Genomic DNA, 18,548 nt, shown 5'->3' with positions numbered 1-18,548 from the left:
TAGAAATCAGGCCACAAACTAGTATCCAAATCCCTGTCCTAAAGCCTTTGCTGATACTTTTTCAAAATCTTGTATTTGAAATATGGTCAAATGAGCTTGAAATCTTTCTGCAACTGAAATATCTGTAGACATGCTGCTAGTTGCAGTAGATCAGAATCATACACTTTTATCAAAAGCAAATCATTATTTATATATAGATGCCATAAAATGCCTTGTAGAGATAATTACTTATCTCAAAACATCTATATCCTACTTCTTTTTAAAAACAACAGTGCATAATCATTTACAATAGAGTGAAAAACGACAACAAACTTACATCTTTTAAAAGAGTGTCTTTGTAAAAAAAATTATAAATCTGGACATTTTCAGATCTAATGATTAAAACTAGGCTGTTATCTATCTCAATATTCATTCTGAGTAATGACTGTGTATGTGTGTGCATGTACATATGCATCAGTTTTAGGTTAAAAAAAATCTCTTTCACTAAAGTATGCATGAATTATAACTACCTTCTCACCTTCTATATGTTTACTTAAAGGTAGGTAGATGGGCTCTAATATTTCTCCCACATTGATGTATTAATTTTTTGAATTTCTCCATAAATGTATTCAGACTTGCTTCTATATAAACTAAATAGAGAAACATTTACCCATGTGTCATAATTTTTAAAATGAATAGAAATAGCACTGGTTAATGAGAAATTTTAAAAGTTTTAACAAACACAATATTTGTTCCTTGCACTGGCACAGTTTGATAGCTATACTTCTCAAGACAAGAAGTCGCAGCAAATTCACATAAATGTAATTTGTTCTGGTTGTTTGTTTGCTGTATGGTAACAACAGTTGGATTAGTCACCCTAACCTTCCTTCCCCCATTTAATTCTTCCTTTAAAAGTGCATGCTTTATTTAAATAATTGTAATGCTACATATTCAACAATTCTCTCAGAAAGATTAATTTACCTTCTGCTAAGACTTCTTTGATATGCTTTGAAACTTCACCATTCAATGAGTTGCATCTTCCATTTCTCTCTGACTCTCTCAAATAACTGTGAGAGTCATCTTGATGACATGAAATAACTTCCCATCATTTTATCATAGGGAAAACTCTGGCAATATTGTCCCTAATCCAAAGCACAGCACTTTCTTCTTTCTAAATCACAACTCTGTAGTCTAGTCCTGATCACTCATTCACAATGCAGAAACAGACAGATTTTTCTAGCTTTTCGGTTGCAGCTAGCAATAAACGGACCAATCCATTATGGAAAAAAGAAAAGGGGATGCCTATTGCTTAAGGTGAGGCAGTACCATTTCTCTACATTTATCTAAGTAGCATGTAGCAATTTTAGTAGAACTGTTCAGAAGATTGCTTCTGAATGTTCCTGCTGAAGTTTGGACCTTGGGGATTTCTGCTACCAAACAAAGCAAATGATCAATTCTTCTCAAAAACACAGATATTCAATAAATTGTACTTTGTATGTTAATGAATTGATATGTATTTTAACCTAAATCTAAATCTCTTCTGTTCATGTTCAAGAGTCCTTACATTTATAACTGATTTTTTAAAAATTGCCTTTAATTTAATTATCTTGGTAAGATTCCTATCAAGCTACTCCTGCAACATTATATGAACAAAACATTTAACAGCAAATACCTAATTAATGTATTCCTCTTTAAATACTGTGTATTCTATGTTTACCGTCTACATATAATTTGGGTTATTGCAACTGGTCTTGGAAAACAACCTGAAATCAGGGAGAACTTTGTATGATGTATTCATTTTTATTAAGTGTTTAATGCATTCAATTTTCCCTGACAAATATTTAGCTCAACTTCATTACTAAATCTGCAGTCTAAGTGGGTTAGCAACTAGGTTGAGTTAATTGTAATTTCAGATTCAGCAGCTTATTTCTTTTTCAATGAGATTTCAGTCCTTAAGGGAAAATACTGATATAATTCTAATTAAGCAAATTCTAGTGGGAAAGATAGACAGACATAAATGTAGCATGTAACACCTGTCAAGTATCTTTCCTGAATTGAAAACAAGTGATATAACTCCCCATGTGGTCTTAAAAAACCCAATTTTAAGTTCAAAGCAACTAAGAGAATGATACAGAAATCACTGTCTACAATTACCATAGTTGCTCCAATGACAGTTTTGTGCATACTGTAATGTTGTCATTTAAACTCTTGCTCCCCTATGGATGACCATTCTATCTGTGATGGGAAATGCCCTGGGACTGCACTCTTGCGATGGCAATGGCCCGGGTCTGGATTCTTCAAAATGATAATGCACACAACTAAGACTGGCATCTCTATAACTTCTTGTTCTCACCCACACCCAAAACAGAAATCCAACCTTGCACAAGATAATCTACCTGTTGCACAAAGTTAGACTGCAAAGAAATGGGTGATTAGAAAATTTCTACTTCCCAGATTGTTAGGTGTTCCAGAATTAAACGTGTTATGTTATTTACCTTAAAATAAATTCATTGTCTATGTGTGTGTTTGTGTGTGAACATTTTAAGCATTTCTCAATTTTCAAAAGTATTCCATTCACTATGATGTTTGACTGACTTGAATAAGGGTATTTTGTTGTAATCACAATTCCCTCTATGATTCATTACCAAATATGTATCTCTTTTTGCACAAAAATCAAAAAACTATTTTGTGATGGCAGCTGCTTCCTAACCATTTTTGTAATGAAACAATGTTCTAGATAAACAAATTAGAAAGTATCCTAGAGGCCCAGAATTACAATAAAATAAACTCAAGCCCATCAGTTCCACTCCCAGGGAAAAAAATGTTCCAAAACATTCCATCTTGAGATTCGACATTTAGCCAAAATTGATCCACATCCTTTGTATTTATCTTTACAATTCCTTACAAAATTACAATTCTTTTATAAGGAATTGGCCTTTAAATGGGAAAGGCATTCCCAATAGAAACACAACTGGCTTTTTTTCAACTTCAAGTCAAAAACCTAGGCAGTTTAAACAAGTGTATTTCCATTGACTGGTGTATGTTTTCTGTCTTCTTTCACTGTAATTTAAATATCCTACACTGTTTTGGCATTTTAAAACATTTTTATACTAAACCAAATTAAGCTAAACATTTAGAATATATATCTATTTATTCAATTAAGTATTAAAAATTGATAAATTTAAAAATGCAAATTATTATAGCTGCTTTACTTCTCATAACAAAATTGTACATTTTCTGAGGTAAAGAAGTTCTTGCTTGTATTATATTTAAAAGTACTATTATGAAAAAAATTGGGTTCAAAATGTAGTTACAGTCTCTGTCCATACAATCAATCACTTCCTTACAAAATCTGGTGCTGCCCTCTGGTGCTTATTTCCTACTATTATAGTACTCCTTACTACAACTGAAGTGAAATACTGTATGTTTAGAACATACATGCAAATCTTAATATGGAGTATTGAATAAAATATACTGAGGAAAGCTGTTAAAAGTACGCAAAGTTAGGCAAACATTTAAAAAAATAGGTACCATAATTTGAAAATATTCAAACATCATAAAACATCACAGAATATCTTAATTTTGCTGTAAATATATCTCATTTATAAATTAATGGTGGAGATTGGAGGAACAGGAATAGATGCTGGATTGCCCTATACTATACAACAGTCTTCCCTCCTTCTCCTTCTCTTCTATAATGAAAGATAAGTGTAATTAGGTAGTGGTTGCTTTTGTTGATTTTAAATTTTACTATATATTTTTCTATCACATAATTATTATTATTATTATTTATTATTTATTGAATTTTTAGACCGCCCTTCTCCCGGAGGACTCAGGGCGGTGTACAGCCAGAGATAAAATACAAAATATGTACAATTAAAACAAATTAAAACATAGCAAAATTACAAAAATGGCTAATAATTAAAATTAAATTTAAAATATTTAAGAATATTAATAAAACCCCAATTTAAAATCAAACTATTATGCCAGTCCCGCTTGAATAAATAAGTATGTTTTTAGCTCATGACGGAAGGTCCGAAGATCAGGCACTTGACGTAGGCCAGGGGGGAGTTCATTCCAGAGCGTCGATGCTCCCACAGAGAAGGCCCTACCCCTGGGGGCCGCCAGCCGACACTGTTTGGCGGACGGCACCCTGAGGAGACCCTCTCTATGAGAGCGTACGGGTCGGTGGGAGGCATAGGGTAACAGCAGGCGGTCTCGTAAGTACCCGGGTCCTAAGCCATGGAGCGCTTTAAAGGTGGTAACCAAAATCTTGAAGCGCACCCGAAAGACCACAGGAAGCCAGTGCAGACTACGGAGCAGTGGTGTTACGTGGGAGCCACGAGCGGCTCCCATTACTACTCACGCAGCCGCATTCTGGACTAACTGCAGCCTCTGGGTGCACCTCAAGGGCAGCCCCATTAAAGAGCATTGCAGTAATCCAACTGAGACGTAACCAGAGCGTGAGTGATTGTGCATAAGGCATCCCGGTCAAGGAAGGGGGACTTGCGGACCAAGCGGACTTGGTAAAAGGCCCTCCTGGAGACGGCCGCCAGATGTTCATCAAAGGACAGCCATCCATCCAGGAGGACACCCAAGTTGCGAACCACCTCCTTTGGGGCCACTAACTCGCCCCCAACAGTCAGCTGCGGATGCAGCTGACTGTACCGGGGTGCCGGCATCCACAGCCTCTCCGTCTTGGAGGGATTGAGCTTGAGTCTGTTTCTCCCCATCCAGACCCGTACAGCTTCCAGGCACCGGGACAGCACTTTGACCGCTTCGTTGGGGTGGTCCGGGATGGAAAAGTACAGCTGAGTATCATCAGCGTACAGATGATAACTCACCCCGAAACCACTGATGACCTCACCCAGTGGCTTCATATAGATGTTGAACAGGGTAGGCGAGAGAATCGACCCCTGAGGCACCCCACAAGTGAGGCGCCTTGCGGACAATCTCTGCCCCCCTGTCAACACCGTCTGCGACCGGTCAGAGAGATAGGAGGAGAACCACCGATAAACGGTGCCTCCCACTCCCAATCCCTCCAATCGGCGCAGCAAGATACCATGGTCGATGGTATCAAAAGCCGCTGAGAGATCTAATAGGACCAAGGCAGAGGAACAACCCCTGTCCCTGGCCCTCCAGAGGTCATCCACCAACGCGACCAAAGCCGTCTCCGTGCTGTAACCGGGTCGGAAGCCGGACTGGAATGGGTCTAGATAGACAGCTTCCTCCAGGTGCCGGGGGAGCTGCCACGCAACCACACTCTCTACAACCTTCGCCACAAAGCGAAGGTTGGAGACTGGACGGTAGTTTCCCAAAATAGCTGGGTCCAGGGAAGGCTTCTTCAGGAGAGGTCTCACCACCGCCTCTTTCAAGGCGGCGGGGAAAACCCCTTCAACCAAAGAAGCGTTTATAATCCTCTGGAGCCAGCCTCGTGTCACTTCCTGAGCAGCCAGCACTAGCCAGGAAGGACACGGGTCCAGTAAACATGTAGTTGCATGCAACTTCCCCAGCAACCTGTCCACGTCCTCGAGAGCCACAGAATCAAACTCATCCCAAATAACCTCAACAACACGTGTCTCCGCCATCTCGGTTGGATCATCGCAATCTTGGTCCAAGCTATCCTGAAGCTGAACAATTTTATCGTATAGATAACCGTTAAACTCCTCAGCCCGTCCCTGTAGGGGGTTATCCCGTCCCTCCTGATGAAGGAGGGAACGGGTCACCCGAAACAGGGTGGCTGGGCGGTTATCTGCCGATGCAATGAGGGTGGAAACGTAGGAACGTTTCGCCTCCCTCATTGCCACTAGGTAGGTCTTAGTAAAAGACCTCACTATGTCCGATCAGCCTCGGAACGGCTGGACCTCCAGGTACTCTCTAGGCGTCTTCTCCGGCGTTTCATCTCTCTTAGCTCCTCGGAGAACCAGGGAGCCAATTGAGATCTACGCCGGGTCAGAGGCCGCAAAGGCACGACACGGTCCAAAGCCCCAGCCGCGGCCTGTTCCCAAGCCACAACCAGTTCTTCAGTCGTGCCGTGGGCAAGATCCTCAGAGAATGGCCCAAGCTCCGTCAGGAACCTCTCCGGGTCCATCAGGTGCCTGGGACGGAACCAACGTGTTGGCTCCGTCTCCCTGCGGTGGTGAGCAGCGGTCCGAAAGTCTAGGCGAAGAAGAAAATGATCTGACCATGACACCGGTTCTTTCACTACATTTCCTAAATCCAGATCATTAACCCACTGACCAGAGATAAAAATCAAGTCTAGCGCGCCGCCCCCAATGTGTGTAGAGCCATCAGTTACTTGAATCAGGTCCAAGGCCGTCATGGAGGCCTGGAACTCCTGAACCACCGTTGATGACAAGCCGGCCGATGGCAAGTTGAAATCCCCCAAGACTAGAAATCTGGGAATCTCAACTGCCATGCCAGCAAGCACAACAAGCAGCAAGGAGCCAGGTACGTGATCAACAGCCCCATCTGATTCCGATGGCCCCACTTCACAAGGAGGGATTCACAGCCAGCTATCTGAGGAACAGTGGACTCCCTCGGCTCCAGACTTTCTTTAATCACAACCGCCACCTCCCCACCCCTACCTTGGGCCCTCGGCTGATGGAATGCACGGAAACCCGGAGGGCACAGTTCAACCAGGGGTACACCCCCTTCTGTGCTCAACCAGGTCTCCGTAATGCCCATAAAGTCCGCGGACTCCCTCTGAATAAGGTCACAAATCAGGGGAGCCTTGTTGACCACGGACCGGGCATTGCAGAGCATCAGCCGAAGACCCAAACTCTGAGGGTCTTGAGCATCCGGGGAACGAGTGAGGACTGGGGGGCCGGAGCACGTGATCGCTTTTAAACATTGAACACGTGCTCCCAAAGGACGATACGGCCCCCTGCCTACGCCATATCTGCCCCTCCCACTTACCGTACAGATGGAATAACACTCTCTGCTCTGTACAAACCCCTCCCTCCCCCCTGTCTTCGGACCAACTGAAATAGTGTCGTGAGCACGCGCTGGGACTGGACATACCCTCCCCGACGGGTTTCCCCCAACACCCACCCTCCCTCCCCCCCCAACCCAAGCCCGTCAATTTCCACCCTCCCCGTAAAATTCCCATTAAAACTCCCCTTAAAAAATCGGTTAAAACAATTAATTAAAAATCCCCTAAGTCTCCTATTCTTGGCATGCCATCTCTCGGGGTTCCAAAACCCGTCCTCAAGATGGGCCCTCGATAACGTAGAGGGCCAAACCCACGAGAGAGGGGAATCTCGTAGGGCAAGAAGGTCAGCCGCTGAAAATGTCCGCATGATGAAAAAACACGGCAAGCAGACCCATCCTGGACGGTCAGGATATCTCCGGGTGGGAAAAGTCGATGGAAATCCATCTCAGTCTCAGTCTCAGTCTCAGTCTCGGGCGGTAGATGAAATAGTCACCGCCTTATACAATCACTCAGCACCGCAACGGATCACCCCCGTCCCCATCAAGTCTCGAAAATTGCAGCCTAATTTGGCTGCCGATGGCAACAAACTGAGGCTCGATGATGTTCTATGGACAATCCAAGGGTGGTCGGGGGGCGGGGGGGAAGAAAAGGGCGAGTCCTCCAATTTCACAGACTCCATGGGCTCCATCTCAGCTCCACCTGGGGGAAACTCCGCTGCCAACGTCCGAGCGTCATCTTCATCAACGACCGATGTCAGGGACGCCGGCGCCACCTAACCAAGCCAGGGCATCGCTGGAGAAGAAACCCCCTACGAGGCCGTCCAGAGCCCTCCTTACTCTCCAGGCTGGGGGGCGGTCTCACCCAAGGTGGGGGGGGACCCAAGATCTCCACAGGGTCCCCCCCCAGCTCAAGCCGCCAACGCCGACGCCAGCCACCGAACCAGGCCACGCCACTGCCAGGCCAGGCCAGGCTACTGCCAGGCCAGGCTGCTACCGCCGCCGGAAAGAAGCACCACCGGAGAAAACGCCACCAGAGAAATATTCTGGTCACGCTCCCCGAGGCACAGGAGGGGGACCCAAGATCTCCAAAGGGTCCCCCGAGCCGGCCTAAAGAGCTCTGCTGCCTGCCACCGCCGCCGCCGGCCACAACGCTGTCAGCACAGGCATCACTCCTCTGACTGCTCCCCCGACTGCCAAGCTGCCGGATCAGGCCGGGCTGGGCCGGGCCGGGCCAGGCCAGACCAGGCCGCATCAGGCCGACCAGGCCGGACAAGGCCGCATCAGGCCGCCGCCGGCGGAAATGGAACGCCACCGCCGCTGTGGGAGATTGCCCTGGGCCGCCCCGGGCCGCCCAAAACCCACCTCAACATCCCCGGGCTGAGGAGACGCTCATGCACCCGGGCGGGGGGACCCAAGGTCTCAAAAGGGTCCCCCCTCGTCCAAAAACATCCAGGAAGGCTCGCTGCCGCATTTCTCAATCAGCGGCGCGACACCATCTTGGACATGGAATTCAACCTTATCAGGAAAAGCTGGGCTATTTATATTCAAATGACCACTACAAGTTAATGAAGAGTTACTTCACTGTTATCTTGTGTTACTCAAGATTCTTATGGGCTGTATATGTAAGCATAAAATATGCCAAAAGTATCTTCACTGTGTAAAGGCTTTGCTGCTCAGTATTTCTGAGGTCAAACAACACATATTTTTTCAAAACAGGAAACCTGGTCTTAGCCTATTTACATAAAATAGTATGTAGCTTTTGTTACATAAATACACATATACATTTATGAAATACATATATAACAAACAGCTACACATAAAGTTGCATATTACTTACTTCTAGGACCTTCCCAGTGATGAATTGGTGACATGCTTCACATTTGACCCCAAAGAGAACTTGATAGTCCTTTTCACAGTAAGGGGCACCATCTCTGAATGTAACCCAAAAGATACAAATTAGCTTCACTAATATTATATAGAATACACATTATTTTATATCCATTCCTTGGATGTCCTCATATTTAGGGTTGAACACAAGGAAGGTATTAATAATGGTGCACTTAATAGCATTGAAGACAGCTTCTCAGATTTATCATCAGCTATGTCTCTTGTTACCCATTCAACATAAATACATTTTGACAGTCAGAAAATGCAAACATTAAGTGTTGAATTGTGGCAAACAAAATTCAGGTTTAAAATTCTCTTCAGCTAGCAAACTCATTAAGTAGCCATTTCTTGGCCTAATTTAGCTCCAAAGAACATTGTAATAACAATATGACAGAGGAGGACCAATATCAAGTAAATGTATACCTCTGACAAGTTTGTTTTGAGTCCTCTTCATGATAGTAAAGGATTTAAATGCCAGTTGTTTAAAAACCCTGTCAAATAATTTATTTTCTATGTGGACTTACTTGCTGATGTATTCTCCAGTTAAAACCTTCGCACAGGCTTTGCATTTGAAGCACCCAAGATGCCACTGCTTGTCCAAAGCAAGCAAGGCTTGTCCATTTTTTATTTCTCTTCCACAGCCGGCACAATCTGTAAAGAAACCAAGACACATATATCAGGTTACTCAATTTTACTGATCCATATTTACTTACTCCCAGATTAAGCCACTTGTCACTATTTTAAAACAGTTCAATAAAAGAAGCTTTCTGAACGTTATAAAAATTTTCATAGGTATATTTATTTATATACTTATATATCTGTATACATACACATTATGCATATACAATACACATACATTTATCTCTCTCTCTGTGTGTGTATATATGTTTGTGTCCTTACAGAAGGGTCTCCCATGAAAAGCAACTAGCCAGTTTTCTATCACCTTTGCCTAATGATGATTTTAATTTTATATGCTGGTTTAGCAATAATATTTATTTATTTTAATTTTCCATATAATTTCTGCATTTTATTTTTGCTTGTCTGCATTTTAATTTTGCATATAATTTCTAGAAATAAATATATTTTCCTAGGAGGTTGACAATCCTATTCCGCACCGCTCCAACTAATTTATTTTTCTCACCATGTACATGTATACCTCCAAACTAGTCTGTGATATTTCTCTGGGTCATGTAATATATGTATGTATATGCATAATTATGTATGCATGCATGCATGCATGTATGTATTTATTTATTTATTTAGTCATATTTAGGTAGTATACATTGGAGGTGGTGACCCTGTGAGAGCTGTATACAATGAAATTCCATTTTAATGTATGCCGATTAGTGTGCATTCAAAGTGACAATAAAGTTTGTCTATGTCTAATTGAGCTTTACATATTATTACATTTCAATCCTCTAGGTGGCAGCAACATTCTAAACGTTCGTATAAAAATAATAGGGAAACATTAAAATTACCCAACATTTTATCAAGATAGAATTGTGATATTAAACAGTTTCCTTAAATAAATTCCTTTTTAATTTCAAAGCATTTCTTTTTCTCAAGGATGAAGGCAATTTTTCTACTATTTCTTTTCCTATCTAATGAAAATAAGTGAATCAGGAAAGTCAAGGTAAGCTAAAAATGTAAATGTGTTATCTTTTAATATTTTGTTTTTAAATTAATTAATGTTTGCACTTTCAATTGACTTTTCTTGGAGGTTTGCTGTACCATCACCAGGCCCAACTCTGGATAGATTTGAAGACCCCAGAAAGTTGGCTAGGTGCCTTGCTAAGATATTCCATTAAAAAAAAATCAAATGATGGAACATGATGCTTAGAGAAAATGTACCAATATCAATGGTAATTAAATTAAATATGTCTAACATGCCTCAGAAAACCAGTGTGGTATAATGGTTAAGACACCAGGCTAGAAACCAGGTGATTTGTGAGTTCTATTCCCATCTTAGGCACAAAGCTAATTAGGTGATCTTGGGCCATTCACTCTCACACTGCCCTAGGGAGCAGGCAATGGGAAGCCACTTATGAAATCTTGCCAAAACTGCAGCAAATAGTCCAGGGCAGTTGCTGGATAACACTGTCATGAAGGTGCATGTGCGCGCGCACACACACACACACACATATCTTGTCTCAGTGAATTCATTAAATCTAATTTTAAGCATGAATGTTTCTAAATTTAATCCAATCAAGTTATGACAATGAATGTTGCACTAGATATTGGATCTTGTTACGTGCCTTCTCCCATAATATCTGCCTATTGGCTATTATGCCTGCCAAAGCTCAGCAGTACAGCATCTGTTTCGCATGCAGAAAGTCCAAAATTAATTCCCTGGTTTTTCTAATTGTGGGGCGGGGGGGCTGGGAAAGTTTCCATCCAAAACCTTAGAGAAATATTGCCAGTTAATTAAGTCATAATTGAACCTGATAATATCGTAACATAATCCAATCAGATTCTGCTCCTACTAGAGGAGAAGCAGACTCCCTACTCGTGGACCAGATTGTAAAACTGTTTCTCTTAGGCTACAATGTTCTTGTGTTTAAATGCTGTTTCCAGCAGAAAAAATGTCAGACAGAAAGAACAGGTTCAGTAATTTATCAGAATTGCCAGTGTGTCTTACTTCCTATGCTGTATTTCAAGTTCAGTTGGATGAACTTAGTCTTCATCAAGTAGCACAGATCAGGTATACTCAAATGGTCTTGATACATAATATAAGCTTTGAGTGGTCCATTTTTTAACTACACAATTGCTCTAAGATAATTGCAATAGTCCTAGTACTCTCTTTGATATCAAATCAAGCAGTTATTCAATTGCTCCTAAGTAGTCATTCAAAATAAAAATTTTAATATCTGTGATATTTAGTTAGGAAGCTTCTCTATGTTCTCAAAAAAAAAAATCCAAACCTTTAAAACAGGAAAAAATAATTTAGTTAGTCAACATTCATCTGTCCTCTTCAAAAATCCAATTTTAAAAAATGCTTCAAATGCATAGCAATCTTTCAAGTCTTCTGCATTATAAAACCTTGAAAGGCACATTTATCTTGCCTCTAGAATAATAAATCTAAATGTTATAGCTCACAAGAAAATAAATAAAACTACACAAGAAGACTAGATTACGATGCCCACCTATAAATTAGTCAAGAGGTTTTGAGAAGAGCTTTCAAATGCATAATTTAATGGTATGATAAATATAAGAAGCAGAAGCAAGATGAAGGTCAAGGCTTAACATGAGAGTAGTAGACAATCGTAACAATACATGAATCTTGCTGTTTTTCCAAAAGGACTAGTGCATTAGGGGTCTTTAAGAGTATGTTTTTGTGTTATCTAGGATGAAGGTAAAATGCCCTTTGTGCTGCTTCAGGATGATCATGGACCATCAATCTGACATATAACCACTGCTTTGGGACTACCAAAATGAAATTATTATTCTCTTTTAAAATAGCAACTGGTTCCTCAAAAAATTCTGATCTTTGTTTCTATTTCTGGTGGTACATATGAACACTGAAATGTAGTTTTAAAAGCACATTGGTGACATACTTTTAAAGTTACTAAACAACTGGAAGATTAAATAAATCATGAAAATGTGTTAAATAACTTAAAGTGGAAAAAATATTTTCAAGCTTTCTGCTTTTAGAGAACACTTTATTCATGAATACATAAATAACTGAGCAACACCAACTTTGCATATCCTGCAGAATATGAGATGTGCTTTAGAGTGCATAGATCAGCTTCTATTAAAAACTCTCTAAATCAGTTGGGCCATTATCATCTGGAAACTCACATCTGACAAAGAAAGTGAATTCTTTGTGATCTTGTTTATCAGCATTGGAAAGATAAATAGATGGCCCCAACTTTTCAGTATTCTGCAGAATTAATGTTATTAGAAATGTATGAATGAATCATTCTTGATATTGATAGCCATAGATGATTATAATATGACTACCCCGTTCATTGACACAATCATTTGGAATAACTCATAACAAATTTATTCAGTGTAGGATGAGGGCTATTTATTGAAAATTAGGGAGCACCACCTATCATACCATTGCAGTAAGGGTCAATAGAAAAATGTTTGTTTTTTTTTATTTCCCAGTCAAAGACAGAATGACTGGTCTAAATTCACACAGCTGGATTTTGTGGCTAAAGAAAGGCTAGAACCTGGTACATATAAAGATCTTTTGTACACTGAAAGAGGTAATTTGCAATTAAAATCTCTGCACGTATTAAAAGAAGAAGGGAAAAATTATACTTGGTTTCAATATTAGCAACTACGTGCTAGATGGAAGGAAGATCAAAAAATTGGTATAGTGCAGAATGAGGAAAATTTGGTAAAGCAAATTAGAAATCAGTCTCAGGAGCATATAAAGAGATTGTATAATGTGTTACTTGAAATAGATTCTCAAAGGGATTTGTAAAGGACTGTATGATAAAGTGGGCACAAAATTTTCAGGAGCCAATATTATTGAAAACTTGGGAAAAAATTTGGGTTAGAAATGTTAAATTCACGCAGGCACAGAATTTAAGGGAAACTTTTTATAAAATGTTTTATAGATGGCATTTAGATCCTAAGAAACTATCATGTATGTATCCAGATATGCAAGCAAAATGTTGGAGATGTAATTGTGATGACGCTACATATTTTCATATTTGGTGGACTTGTAAGGATATTAAGGCCTTTTGGATAAAAATTTGGTGGATTTTACAAAATGTTCTGAAAAAGAAGATAAAGTTCCTGCCGCAATTTTTTCTGCTGGGAATTATTACGGACTGTACAGTAATTGAGACTAAATTGATTTTAAATCTAATAACAGCGGCAAGATTACTGATAGGACAGTATTGGAAGAAAAAAGAGAAAACCTACAATAGAAGAATGGATATTGAAAGTTGCCAATTTGGCTGAGATGGCAAAAAGCCTTTTTGAAAGACAATACGCAAGAAAGATACTTAAAGGAATGGAAAAAATGGATTGACTATATTCAAAGTAGATATCAGATGAAGAGTTATCAGACTGCCTTTGAATGATTAGGATGTATTATTTCTGATTGTTTTGGGGGAAGTTAGGAACTGATGAGAATTGTAGGAGTATAATTGAGTTGGGAGGGAAATTTTTTTAGCATATGTTTGTTTTATTTTTAACTATACCTTGTGTTTGTTCCAGGAAGTCGGGGGGGGGGGTGTGAAGGGAGGGGGAGGGGGGAGGGAGGTGGGGGGAAAGGGGGAAGGAATTTTGTAAAACTTTTTCAATAAAAAAAAAGGCTAGAACCTGGGTCCTCCTAATTGAATTTGGCTCCTTAACAATTACTCAACACTGGTTTCCATGTATGCAAATATATGGTGAATATATACCTAAATATATTTTATTTATTTTTACTTGTTTACATCCTGCCTTTACTATTTTTATCAACAATGCCACGTGGCGACCATGCTTCCCACACAACAACCATATAAGGTAAGTTAGCTGACAAGGTGTGACTGGCCCAAGGTCACCCAGCTGACTTTCATGGCTAAGGCAGGACTAGAACTCGGTCTCCTGGTTTCTAACTTGCTATCTTAACCACTAGACTAAACTGGCTCTCCTTTGTTTATTTTCATTTCATTCTTACTTTTTGTATGCTGTTTTTATTTTTCCTGTTCGTTTTTCTATTCTAGATAAACAATTTTTTCCAGAGTATTCTGGAAAATTAAGGGGGGGGGCCACATCAGGTTTTGGGGGTACGCCCTTGCTATTTAAGAGCGATTGCATGCTCCGGCCCCCCAGAATTTTCCCGTTCCCCGAGTGGCCAGAGTATCCGGGACTTGGGCCTTCGGCTGATGTTATGCAATGCAAGATCCGTGGTTAACAAAGCCCCCCTGATTTCAGATCTAATTCAGGAAGGGACCACGGACGTTATGGGCATTACGGAAACCTGGTTGGGCACTGAAGGGGGGGTTCCCCTAGTAGAGATGTGCCCATCAGGTTTCCGAGCATTCCATCAGCCGAGGGCCCAAGGTAGGGGTGGCGGTTATTATTAGGGAGAGTCTGGAACCGAGGGAGACCACTGTGCCTCAGATAGCTGGGTGTGAAACCCTCTATGTGAAGTGGGGTCATAGGACTCAGGTGGGCTTGTTGATCACGTACCTGGCTCCTTGCTGCGTGACAACAGCCCTGCCCGAGCTGTTGGAGTTGTTGGCCGGGTTGGCAGTTGAAACCCCTAGACTTTTGGTCATGGGGGATTTCAACTTGCCATCAACTGGTGCGGCATCCTCGATCGCTCGGGAGTTCATGGCTTCCATGACAGCCATGGACCTGACTCAATTAATTGATGGCCCTACTCACATTGGGGGTGGCACCCTAGACTTGGTTTTTATCTCTGGCCAGTGGTTGAATGATCTAATTTTAAATGATTTACGTATTGAGCCTTTGTCATGGTCAGATCATTTTCTCCTTCGTCTGGACTTTCAGACCGCTACCCACCGCCGCAGGGAGATGGAACCAATGCGTTGGTTCCGTCCCAGGTGCCAAATTAAATAGGTTTTTTAAGGGTTGTTTTTAGTTTTGTACTGTTGTTTTTTTTCTGTATTTTACTTGTGGTTGTTCACCGCCCTGAGTCCTTTGGGAGAAGGGCGGTCTATAAATAAAAATATTATTATTATTATTATTATTATTATTATTATTATTATTATTATTATTATTATTATTATTCTCTGAACAATACAATCAATATTTTTATCAACTACCAGTCTATCAACTATAGGTTGTCTATCTATACCTTGATAAGATCCCGTTTGGCAACTACTTTTAGAGTGGTCTTATGCAGCCATGAGCCTGTAAATGTGTCCCATTTGCAGTTACCCAAATTCCAAGTCAGCATGGTTCACATGAATCAACTTGAAAACATCACGTTGGGGTAGCATGGTCTAAACAGTTTGATTGATTCATCTGTTACCAAGATTTCAAAGTTTGCATTAACCAGAACCAGCAATAAATAATCTCAAAAGATTCTACAGAAATATTTCCCTATGGCTTACACCAGTCTCCTTTATATAATGTAAAATATAACTTTTTAAAATAAAATAGCAAATAGAAACATTAACACTATGCTAGGAAATAACAACAGGACAAGGACAAGGCAAGGCATGTTGTATTTGAGCCCCTTCTAAGCTTTTATTCCAATTTCTGTTCTCCCCACCTTTTTTATTTTTTTACAAGGGTGTGTGTGAGAGAGTGAGCAGAGAAATAACCTCTACACAGTTGGCAAGAAAAGAAAAGAGAATGGAACAGAAATCCTGGGTGTGTCATGTAACTGACAAAAGTAAAGTAGTACAACCTGCAGATGTGCAATCACTTGCCAGAAATGATGTTAGCAGATGCAATCTTTTCAAAACAAACATATTAATGGACTGATTTTAAAGAGCACTACCAAGAAATCTGAAACTTGAAGAAAATGGATATACACCTATATGTTGTAATAAAACCATGCTTCTTGCCTAATTCTGGGTGTTGGCTTCTACCCTGCTTTTTTGTGTAACTTTATGAACATTTTATGACATAATCAGATCCTAGTTGCTGAAAGTAAACTGCACAGGAAATTAATGGCAGAGCCTTCCAAATTTCATGGGATAAAACAACTGATTTATGTCAGGAAAAGGAACCTCTAGGCCCAAATTCAGAAACCAGCTGCAAAGCAAAAGCACTGATCTCAACTAGGAATATAACATCATATTTGCTTCCAACAACTGTTGTGCCCTTTAAAAAAAATTATGGAAGAGAGCAGTTAGTGAAGAATAACTGACGTTTCTGATAGGGATGCCCTAAGTTACAGACTTGCATCTCTGTTGTGTTCCTTCCAAGGAGTATCTATGCCAATAGAACAGCACAGTAAATAATAATATGATAAATTTCCGCTCTGCATTTCAGGCCACAAAGAGACCAAGACTAATAAAAATTGTTGCCAGGTAATGTTTTGGAGTTAATTCTTGAGACAGAGAGATGTGTGTGTGTGTCTGTGTATGGGTGTGCCTTTGTTAAAAGCCTTTCAATTTTCAACCAGTGAGCAAACTGGATAGCTTCCAAGATGATCCAACCTTTGGATTACGACAATGACTCAGTGTTCTTTCTAAAAGGACGGGGGGGAAAAACCCCTGAATTTTCAGGCTAATGGACAGAAACAATACGACATTTCCAAGGTTCTTTCACACTTGAGAGAAAAAAGAACAAATTGACCAAAGCCATGTCATTTGCCCAGAAGCATATACACGTCATAGCAGTTTCCAGAAGGAGAGTCAAAACAACTTTTAGACATTTAATATATTATAAGACTATGGGAAGATGGTATTTAAAAGGCAACATGATTTAATTCATTTCCGCTGAACTTGAAAAGATGTGCCGTTTTCTAGGCTGCTTTTGGTTTGGAAGAAGATATTGAGATTTGCTGACTCCATATTTACTTAAGACACAGGAAATTGAACCAATTTCTTGTGTCTCAAGTAAATACGGGATCAACGTTTTATAACAAAATGCACAATATTCAAACATAGGACCAACTACTCCAGTGAATCACCTCCTTTTGGATGTACAGTATTTGTATTTCATTTTTGGCAAACTTTTAAGATTTAATTCATTTAAGAAAAATGAAGGTGGACCTTGGCCATACAGGTAATCCTCAATTTACGATCATTAGTAATTTTCATTGCTAGTCAGGGTGGTTAAGGGAATTGTGCCTGATTATACAACCTTTTTTTAATGATTGTTAAGCAAATCACTGTGATTATTAAATGAATCATATGGTTGTTAAACGAATCCAGGTTTCCCCCTCCCCTATTGACTTTGCTTGTCAGAAGGCAGCTGAAAAGTTTGCAAATAGTCATCACATGACCCCGGGACATGGCAAGTGTTGTAAATACATGCTGATTGTCCAAATTTTGATCACATAACATATTATGTAATCAAAATCATAATTGCAACAGTCCTAAGTGCAAGAGTTATGCCCGTTCTCCAATCTACCTTTAATGAAATGCAACATGAGTCTGGCTTTTTCTTTTTAAGCTATCCCTTTTTTAAACTAAAAAGACATATTGATATTATAGCAATAACATCACACCAACTGTCCCCAAAACTGAATTAAGATTTCAATCTTACAAGCCTTTAGGGAATCCCATCAAAACATGAACAAAAAAGTTAACATTAATTCTATTTGACCCTTCTATAACACAATGTTATATCTGATGTTTCAGATGCTCTTTCAGTGATATTCTTGCCCAAATGAGGCTTTAGGCTCAAGACAGTTATCTAATATCTGATCATTTAAAGCCAAAATGAACAAGAGGATTCCATTAAAATAATTTCATAGCAAAATCTGTTTATATTCATAACAGATATAATACATATATCTTCATAGCAAACCTGTCCTCATTCTGTCAAAACTGCTCTATCTAAAGTTACAACATTCTAATTTTTTTGTTTGGACACTATTAGAAGATTCTTTTGTGCCAGTTCTGTGTTTTCTTAGGATTTCTGTACTGTTTTGTTAAAAGGAACTCAATTTATAATACAAACTGTTGCAGACAGAAATAATAAGAATGTAATGCAATGTGAGTTATTTAATGAAAAGTTATATAACACCACCAAACTTGCTTCTAATTTGTGATTTGTAAAATGAATGAAAGGCAAAACAAACAGAACTCCATTTATTCTACTTTAGGTAATTTAATGGAGAAATGTATCTGTTTTAATGTTTTCTTATAGAACATTTG

General features: G+C 39.9%; 1 protein-coding gene and 1 long non-coding RNA gene across 12 annotated transcripts in view; one reads left to right on the top strand and one right to left on the bottom strand.

Moving 5' to 3' along the window:
- The window catches only part of ABLIM1 (actin binding LIM protein 1), a 239,446-nt gene that overhangs the window by 76,351 nt on the left and 144,547 nt on the right, over nt 1-18,548 (bottom strand). For all 11 annotated transcript variants that reach the window (XM_058188298.1, XM_058188302.1, XM_058188295.1 and 8 more), the window contains exons 5-6: nt 9,324-9,450; nt 8,750-8,843 (exon numbers count right to left, since the gene is read on the bottom strand). In XM_058188298.1, the coding sequence (XP_058044281.1) occupies nt 8,750-8,843; nt 9,324-9,450 (221 nt within the window). The remainder of the gene's footprint in view (nt 1-8,749; nt 8,844-9,323; nt 9,451-18,548) is intronic.
- On the top strand, nt 1,159-16,945 carry LOC131200904 (uncharacterized). Its single transcript, XR_009155723.1, has 3 exons — nt 1,159-1,293; nt 10,366-10,432; nt 16,006-16,945. It is a non-coding gene; the product is annotated as an uncharacterized LOC131200904 (long non-coding RNA).

This window comes from Ahaetulla prasina, chromosome 6 (assembly GCF_028640845.1).
Source record: "Ahaetulla prasina isolate Xishuangbanna chromosome 6, ASM2864084v1, whole genome shotgun sequence".
NCBI lineage: Eukaryota > Metazoa > Chordata > Lepidosauria > Squamata > Colubridae > Ahaetulla > Ahaetulla prasina.
Note: the sequence above shows the minus strand (reverse complement) of the source record. Positions and strands in the feature narration are given on the sequence as shown.